Source organism: Myotis yumanensis, unplaced genomic scaffold (genome assembly GCF_028538775.1).
Source record: "Myotis yumanensis isolate MYYU_CA2020_CCGP unplaced genomic scaffold, mMyoYum1.0.hap1 SCAF_7, whole genome shotgun sequence".
NCBI lineage: Eukaryota > Metazoa > Chordata > Mammalia > Chiroptera > Vespertilionidae > Myotis > Myotis yumanensis.
This window is the reverse complement of record NW_027223758.1, coordinates 15713176-15722433: the sequence shown is the minus strand read 5'-3', so window position 1 is coordinate 15722433 and position 9258 is coordinate 15713176. Positions and strand designations below refer to the sequence as shown.

General features: G+C 45.3%; 1 protein-coding gene across 2 annotated transcripts in view; it reads left to right on the top strand.

The window, feature by feature from the left end:
• Positions 1-1519: 1519 nt before the first annotated feature.
• The window catches only part of XRN2 (5'-3' exoribonuclease 2), a 74996-nt gene continuing 67257 nt past the window's right edge, over positions 1520-9258 (top strand). For both annotated transcript variants that reach the window (XM_070419822.1, XM_070419820.1), the window contains exon 1: positions 1520-1676. In XM_070419822.1, coding sequence (XP_070275923.1) covers positions 1602-1676 — 75 coding nt within the window. In that variant the 5' untranslated portion in view covers positions 1520-1601. The remainder of the gene's footprint in view (positions 1677-9258) is intronic.

Genomic DNA, 9258 nt, shown 5'->3' with positions numbered 1-9258 from the left:
TATGCCTTTGACCGAAATCGCACCTGGGACCCTGAGGTCCACAGGCCGAGGCTTTATCCACGGAGTCACACCAGCTAGGGCCAAATCCATTCTTATCGTTCAGCTTTCAACCACTTGGGAGGGGCTTCCTTAACTTCCTTATAGTTTGAAATTCAAAAGGCTGGGCAGAGACTTCATGGCCCAACGTGCCCAGCTGTCCATCCCTGTACCAAGTGTTTATGGTGTGTCTGCTCCTATAAAAACACAGCACCTTCCAGGGAGACCAAATACTTGATGAGCAGGGGCTGTTTCCAGGAGAAATGAGGGAGTTCACCGTAGACATAATACTCTGCAATAGTTTTCGCTGTCCTTTAGTAAAATATGGGCTAACCATTTCTCCAATTTCCATACCAGCAGTTTGAACAAAGTGGCATTAGAGCACAGAGGAGGGGGCGATGACTACTGCATGCCAGGTAGCACGGAGAAATACTTCCATAGGGGCCTCTGGAGCTGAGCTTGTAGGATTGAATGTGAATTGTTATCAGGCCAAGAGGGGATTCCAGGGAGACAGACTTCCAGGCTTGAGCAAATGGATAGAAATACGTCCTCTTCCAGACCTCCCTCTTTACAGGCTGAAAAAAACGTACTGGAAGCCATCAGAAAACAAAGGATAAAAATATACTGTTAGTGCAAGGACAGGATCAAATGATCTTGATGTGGACCTAACCACAGCTGTGTGAATAAGCCAGTGACTTACATCCGGTACATGTTGACTTTCTCATCTGTTACATGAAGACGATAAATGGCCCCCTCAGAGGGCTCAAGTGACGATTAAATGAGATAATCCCTTCGCCTGTGCTTGTACGTTGTAAGCGCTCAAATAAATGCTGGCGAATGACATCAGCAATTATTTTATACTCATAAATGCAGCCGGAAGGTTGAATTAGATGCTAAATGCCCGCTAGATTCCATCTAATACCTAAAGTGAGTTACATACACTACCCATCGTTAGTGCAAAATACTTAAAAACACTCTTTTAGTAAACTTTATAACTTAAAGTAATATGCTTTTACTTTTGTATTCCACCTCCTTTATAAAGTTCCCCTTGATTTATCACTTTTTGAGGTTAGGTACGTACAAAACCAGGAAGTACAAATAACGATGCTTTGACTCTACTCTGAGCTGAGATGGTACCCAAACCTGCAAGGAAGCGCTTCCCAGAGGCCTTCGCTTCGCGCAGCTGACCACCCAGGGGAGCCCTAGGGCTGCAGAGAAGAGATGCTGGGGGAGCCGCGGCGATGGCGTGCTCGACCTCAGGCGCCGGGGATGGCGCCGCCAAGAGCGAGCGCGCCAAGCGAGGCCGGCGCGGTCCTCACCACCCGCTCCGCCTCCGAACCCCGCTTCGGACAAGCAGCGAGCCGCCTTGACAGATCCCGGGTGGGTCAGGAGCCTCACCCTCTCGAACCGGCTTCCCGGCTTCCCCCGCGGCGCCCCGTGACATCACTTCCTGTCGCCGGTGAACACGTGGGCGGAAGTGCCCGTGCCCGCGGCCGCCGCTCCTGTCTGTCTCAAGGGTTACGTTCGTCCACGGGCTGCGCCGCCGCCTCCAGCCAGGCGCCGTTATGGGAGTCCCGGCGTTCTTCCGCTGGCTCAGCCGCAAATACCCGTCCATCATCGTCAACTGCGTAGAAGAGAAGGTGAGGGGACCCCGGCGACCGCCGCGGAAAACCGAGAGCCCTGGCGCGCCTAGGCCGCGGCCGTCGGGCCAGCCCCTGCCCCCGGGGTCCGCGCCGCCTCGTCTGCCCCGCGGGCAGTGGCGGCCCCACACGCGGTGGGGCACCGGCACTCGCCGTGGGGGTTCCCGGCGAGCGGCCCGGACTGGGCGAGGGGCCGAGCGTGGCCTGCACCCGCCGGCGAGCGGCTCGTCCCCTGCCCGCTTTTTCCGGGACCTGAATGCCCCGCCCACGGCTTTGTTTCCTCCGCGTCCCGCGCTGTTTGGGTTTCGGAAGTGGCTCCGAGGCCGTTGGGCCCCGTCGGACCGGTCCGCTGAAGTTAGTTGGGGATGCGCTTGCTGATCCCAGCTTTTAACTACTGTGTAAAGTAGTCGCCGGCGGCGCGCTTTTTGTTGTTTCTTGGCGGAGCCTGAAACGTGTTCTAGTGTGAGCGACCATTTGTCGATCCTGCCGTACAAGCAGCACCTGAGAGCGTCTAGGGCAGTGGTTCTCAACCTTCTGGCCCTTTAAATACAGTTCCTCATGTTGTGACCCAACCATAAAATTATTTTCATTGCTACTTCATAACTGTAATGTTGCTACTATTATGAATCGTAATGTAAATATCTGACATGCAGGATGGTCTTAGGCGACCCCTGTGAAAGGGTCGTTCCACCGCCAAAGGGGTCGCGACCCACAGGTTGAGAACCGCTGATCTAGGGCAAGGTAGGAGGGTCCCTTCCTCTTAGGTGCCTCGCCTGCTGGACATCATGCTCGTGGACATTGTCATAATTCCTGAGAACACTTGAACGTTACACTTTTATTGCTAGTTAATGTGTGTGTGTAGACTTTTGTCTATTCTTGAGTTTTGTATTTCTTGTTTCCGTGGTTTCGTCCGAGTTCGATTTTGTACTCTTAATTAGCATTTAAGAGTACAAAATGCTAAGGATTGGGAAGGATGGGGTGGGGGGGGCATATCATGTCCCCTACCCCTTCGTTTTTTGAGGGTCGTGGCCATCTCACTGTGACCTGATTTTTTTTTTTTTTTTTTTTGCTTAGGTTGGTGAGATCTTGATTTTTGTTCAGCTCTTATCCTAGGAGGAACCGGAAGCCTTGTTTTGATGGCATTCTCAGTATTCCTTGAGTTTTTCTCAAAGAGAAACTGTTCAACTCAGTGCCTGCTTCCTTTGTTTTAAAACTTAACGAACTTCATTAACTTTACTTAAGTTATCGCATTTTTACTCTCCAGTGATAACCACTTTTAAGTGTTTCGGTTTTATTTCTAAATACTGTATCATGCTTATACCTGATATATTGGTTTTGAATCTATCTTGAATTCTAGCTATGATCGAAGAGGTTTGATCACTTATGCAGCCCCCCTTCCTCCACCCCCAAACCTCCTAATAATAAATGACATTTTTATTCATATTATTGGTAAACTTTATAACTTAAAGTAATATGCTTTTATTTTTTTATTCCACCTCCTATATAAAATAACCCTTGATTTTTTTCACTTTTTGAGGTTAGGTATTACTTTTTCTAGCCCTGTCACCCTTACTAGTCATCTAAAGCTTGTTAGCTGTACTTTTGTCCTGTTGGCATCCAATATTAAATTGCCAGGGCTTTGGCTACATAGGCTTGTTTTAAACGATGAAAAATAAAAAATAGTATTGTTGATTACTGTCATTGTGTAAATTCAGGTTATGTACTGTGATTCTGTTTCTTTCCTTGAGCTACTTTTGTCTTTTTCTTGGTGTTGCCGTTCTCTTTTCTTCTTGACAGGGATCCCCCTCAAAACTCTATTTTATCAGATAGTCTCTTAAATCCTCTTTCTTCTTAGAGACTTTTTAAAAAAATTAAATCTTTATTGTTCCGATTATTACAGTTGTTCCTCTTTTTTCCCCCCATATGCCCCCTCCACCCGGTGCCCACCCCCCCCCTCCGCTTCCCACCTGCATCTCCACTGTCCTCATCCATAGGTGCACGATTTTTGTCCAGTCTCTTCTCGAATCCCCCAAACCCCTTCTCCCCCCCACCCCCAAGAATAGTCAGCCCACTTCCTTTCTATGCCCCTGATTCTATTATAATTACCAGTTTATTCTTTTCATCAGATTATTTATTCACTTGATTTTTAGATTCACTTGTTGATAGATGTGTATTTGTTGTTCATAATTTGTGTCTTTACCTTTTCCTTCTTCTTCCTCTTCTTAAAGGATACCTTTCAGCATTTCATATAACACTGGTTTGGTGGTGATGAACTCCTTTAGCTTTTCCTTATCTGTGAAGCTCTTTATCTGACCTTCAATTCTGAATGATAGCTTTGCTGGATAAAGTAATCTTGGTTGTAGGTTCTTGGCATTCATCACTTTGAATATTTCTTGCCACCCCCTTCTGGCCTGCAAAGTTTCTGTTGAGAAATCAGCTGACAGTCGTATGGGTACTCCCTTGTAGGTAACTGACTGTCTTTCTCTTGCTGCTTTTAAGATTCTCTCTCTTTGTCGTTTGCTCTTGGCGTTTTAATTATGATGTGTCTTGATGTGGTCCTCTTTGGATTCCTTTTGTTTGGGGTTCTCTGCGCTTCCTGGACTTGTAAGTCTATTTCTTTCACCAGGTAGGGGAAGTTTTCTGTCATTATTTCTTCAAATAGGTTTTCAATATCTTGCTGTCTCTCATCTTCTGGTACCCCTATAATTCTGATGTTGGTACGCTTGAAGCTGTCCCAGAGGCTCCTTACACTATTTTCGTATTCTTTTTTCATTTTGCTTTTCTGGTTGGGTATTTTTTTGCTTCTTCGTATTTCAAATCTTTGACTTGATTCTTTTGATCCTCTAGTCTGCTGTCGGAACTCTGCATAATATCCTTTATTTCAGTCAGTGTATGCTTAATTTCTAGTTGGTCCTTTTTCATAACCTCGAGGGTCTCACTAGATTTCTTGAGGGTCTCACTACATTTATCGGCGGTCTCACCAGTCTTTTTGAGGGTCTTACTAAATTTTTCGGCGGTTTCTAGAAAGTTCTTGAAAAACCTTAAAAGTGTGGTTTTGAACTCTGTATCCAGTCGTTTGCTTTCCTCCATTTCTGTCATTTGTGACCTGTTTCTTTGTCTCCGTATTTTTTATGCTTCCCTGTGTTGGTAGAGTGGCTTTGTGTGCTAGGTGTCCTGTAGGGCCCAGTGGCTCAGCCTCCCCAATTACCTGAGGTAGACACTCTTGGTGCACCCCCTTGTGGGCTTTGTGCACAGTCTTGTTGTGGTTAAGCCTTGATTGTTGTAGGTATCACTGGGAGGAATTGACCTCCAGGCCAATTGACTGTGAGAGTCAGCTGTGTCTACAGTGGGAGAACTTCTGTGCTGAAGATGCCCTTATGAGGCAAGACTTGCTTCAGTGGGGCTTTGGTGCTCATTGAGTCTGCCTCCTGAGTGTGTCCCTTATGGATCTGAGGAGTTGTAATCTGGATGGTCCCACTCTGACCACTGGGTACACTGGCTCTTGGATCTAAGGAGGAGCTAATTTAGCCTCTGCCTGAGGCTACCCAGCAGGAGCTACAGGAGATCTCCAGATTCCCCTTCCTTGTTTGGGGTTCGGAGGTGCCCAAATGAGGCCCAGCAGTGAAGCAATGCAAGCTGCTGTGGGGCCTTGGGCCTTCTCTTGGAAGTTCTGGGTCTGTCTGGCCCAGCTGCAGTTTGTTAGGTAATTTTCAGATTGCAAAGGGCCAGGGTATTCATATGCAAAAGCTTCTGCCGAAGCCTGGGTGGGGCGGGGTCTCAGGGAATCAACAGGGCGGAGCAAGCAGCTATGGCTGATCCTCAGCTCTGACCTAAGGGGTCCTGCAGCTCAGTGTCCTGGTAATCCCTGCAGGCACCTTTGAGAGAAAGCCACCTTTGAGAGCCGAGTTCTGCCAGCTGCCAGACAGTACAGTTTCTCCCCATATGAGTCCTGGGTCCCCAGAGACTCACCTGGAACTGGAGCTCAGAACAAAAAGATTCAAAAAGACAGCCTCGTCCTCAGTTGCCAGCCCTTGCCGTGTGCGCCTCCGTACCTCTGCACTTCCGCAGCTCCTCTGAGTCTCAGTGTGTTTTTCTCTTTCCTTCTAGTTGTAGAATTTCCACTCAGCCAGCCTTCTTGTGGTTCTGGATGATGTCCGTTTTGTCTTTTAGTTGTATTTTTGAATTTGTTGTGGGAAGCAGTGTTTACCTATGCCGCCATCTTGGTTTCTCTTGAGCATTTTTTCATGTCTCTTTGGCAGCACTACGTCTGCTTTGGACAAGTATCTATTTAGATCCTTTGCCTGTTTTTTAATTGGGTTGTTTATGTTCCTTTTGTTGAGTTATAGGAGTACTTTATATATTTTGGAAATTAATCCCTTATTAGATGTATGGTTGGCAAATATGTGCTCCCATACACTGGGTTCCCTTTTCAGTTTGATGCTGGGGTTTTTTGCTATTCAGCAGAAGCTTTTTATTTTGATGTAGTCTCATTTGTTTATTTTTTTCCTTTGTTTCTCTTGCCCTAAGTGGTGTATCCATGAAAATTCTGCTACGTGAGATATCTGATATTTTGCTACCTATGTTTTCTTCTTTTATGGTTTCACAACCTACATTAAAGTCTTTTATCCATTTTGAGTTTATTTTTGTTTACAGTGTAAGTTGGTGGTCTAGTTGCATTTTTTTTTTTTTTGCATGTACCTCCAATTATCCCAATACCATTTATTCAAGAGACAGTCTTTACTATCTTCTATGCTTTTGTCTCCTTTGTCAAATATTAATTGAGCATAATTGTGTGGATCGATTTCTGGGTTCTCTGTTCTGTCCCATTGATCTGTATGCTTGTTTTTTGTGCCAGTACCAGACTGTTTTAATTACAGTAGCTTTGTAGTATTGCTTGATATCCAGTATTGTGATTCCTCCTTCTTTCTAAAGATTGTTGTGGCTATTTGGGGTCTTTTTTGGTTCCATATAAATTTTTTGAGTATTTGTTCTAGGTCTGTAAAATATGCTGATTGTATTTTGATATGGATTGCATTTAATCTATGGATTGCTTTGGACAATATGGACATTTTAATGATGTTGATTCTACCAATCCATGAATACGGTACATTCTTCCACTTGTTTATATCTTCTGTCTTTTTTTTTTTTTCCAATGTTCTGTAGTTTTCTGAGTACAGGTCTTTTACTTCTTTGGTTGAGTTTATTCCCTAAGTATCTTAATTTTTTTGTTACAATGGTAAATGAGATTCTTTAGTTTCTTTTTCTGAGAGTTCATTATTGATGTATAAAAATGGCATTGATTTCTGGCTGTTAATTTTGTATCTTGCTACATTGCCCAATTCATGTGTTAAATCTAGTAGTTTTTTGGTGAAGTCTTTAGGGTTTTCTATGTACAATATCATGTCATCTGCGAATAATGACAGTTTTACTTCCTTCTTTCCAATTAGAATTCCTTTTATTCCTTCTTCTTGTCTGATTGCTGTGCCTAGGATTCCCAGTACTATCCTATATAATAAAACCCTAATATGCAAATTGACCGAATGGTGGAACAGCCGGTTGTTATGACGTGCACTGACCACCAGGGGTCAGACGCTTACCACAGGAGCTGCCCTCTAGTGGTCAGTGCGCTCCCACAGCCAACCTCCTGGGGCCTGCCAACCTCCTGTGGTTCCTACCCCTGGCCGACTGGCCCTAATGGGCCCTGATTGGGACTAGGCAAGATGGTCCTGAAAGTCCTGATAGGCCCCTATTGCTGGCCAGGCCAAGGGACCCCCCCACCTGTGCATGAATTCATGCACTGGGCCTCCAGTAAATCAATAAAGCAGAAAGATAAGGAAGATGAGAAAAAAAGTTGAAACAAAAAGTGAAGTGGCATTCATCAGCAGAGTTTAGTGCCTCCTAGGAGCTCCCTTTGGATCCTGCTCTTCTGTTGACTGCAGCTGACGGTTCTGCCAATTCTGGATTTCCCGGGAGGTACTTAAATGCTAACCACTGTCAGGAAGTGTCCTCCTTTGGCTCTCAGCAACATGTTTGAAGCTTCAAGCGATCCCCAGTCTGTGGGTCTTGGCTGTGTGAAGGAGGGGTCAAACTGTACTCAAAGGTCGGTTTGCTAGCCCCATGGGGCCCAGGGATGGGTCAGCAAAGTTCTCCAGGTTCCCTAGGCTCCCCCTCTGCCTGCCTACATCTGCCAGCCATCTGTCAATCCTAATCACTCAAAATCTTTTTCTGAAAGGGCTTTAGGTGGAATTGTGAGTATGGACCCCTGGGTCTCCAGTGAGTGGGAGGTGTTCAGATTTCAAGGAAAGTGGTATGTCTGTTTCCCCGTCCCAGAACTACTCCTCTGAGAGTGTCTCAGAATATTTCCCTGCCCTTGGCTGGGTGGAGATCCTCATATGCAGTCCATTGGGATCAGCTGGATACTGGGAGTTTCTATCAGCTCTCCTACCCCGAGTCTAGTAACTGACACTCCCTGAGAATGTTCAAACTTGTAGGCTTGGCCTCTGTTGCATCTCCTCTGCAAAGTTCGAGATGCAGGATGTGGCAGGCAGAGCTCCTGAGGGTGAGGCCAGCTGTATCACCTAGGGCAGGAGTTTTTCCTTTTTCTGAGCTGTGGCTTCTGGGAGGGGCAGTGCCTCAGGGTAAATGGCCTTTTTGGTTTGAATGCCCTTCTCTAGGCCACCACTTTTCCACGTTTTCCCCCAGTGCTTCCCACCAAAGCCTCGGGTGAGTAGCTGCAAACGAAAATCCTGTGCTTTGGGTTAAAAAAACAACACAAAACTTGAGGCTTTGTCTTTGACTAGCTCCCATCTACCAGCTTAGGTCGCCTGGATGTTTGTGGGCCACTGTTCCCCAGCCTGAGTTCCGGGCCTTGATCTTTTCAGGGAAATAATACTCCTGTAGCCTAGAGATCCCTCCTCACTCTTTTTTTTTTTTTTTATAACCACCTCACTCTTGAAGTTGGGTCATTCCCTCTCACTACCTCACCCTTCCTACCAGTCTCCAGGTAGTTTCTATCCTTCCTGATATGTCTCCTCAGCTGGATCTCAGTTGGTAATTCTGGGTGAATGTTCCCCAATTTATTTTTATTTCTAGTCTGGCCCTGGGAAGAGGTGCAAGATTCGGCCTCTATCTTCTCCCCCCTCACGGATAGTTTTTTGATTACTAATTCATTCTCTTCACTTCTTATAGTTTTATTCAAATTATCTCTTGATCTTGTAGTTTGTATCTTCCTAGTAATTTGTCCGTTTGTCAAATAAATACAACATTTATTTATAACATTTCTTTATAATCCTTTCTTTTTCTGTAAGAATGGTAGTAATGTCCTCTTTTTTTTCTGATTCTAATAATTTGAATCTTTTTTTGGGGGGGGGGGGGGGGAGGTGGTCAGACTGAGCAAAGTTTGTCAATCTTTCCAAAGAACCAGCTTTTGGTTTCATACAATTTTCTCTTTATTGGCTTTTTTTGTTATCTGTTTCATTAATTTCTGCTCTAAAGTTTGTTGTTTCCTTCCTTCTCCTTGCTTTGTGTTTGCTCTTATTTTTCTAGTGTCTTAAGGTTGAAGGCTAGGTTTAAAGGACATCTA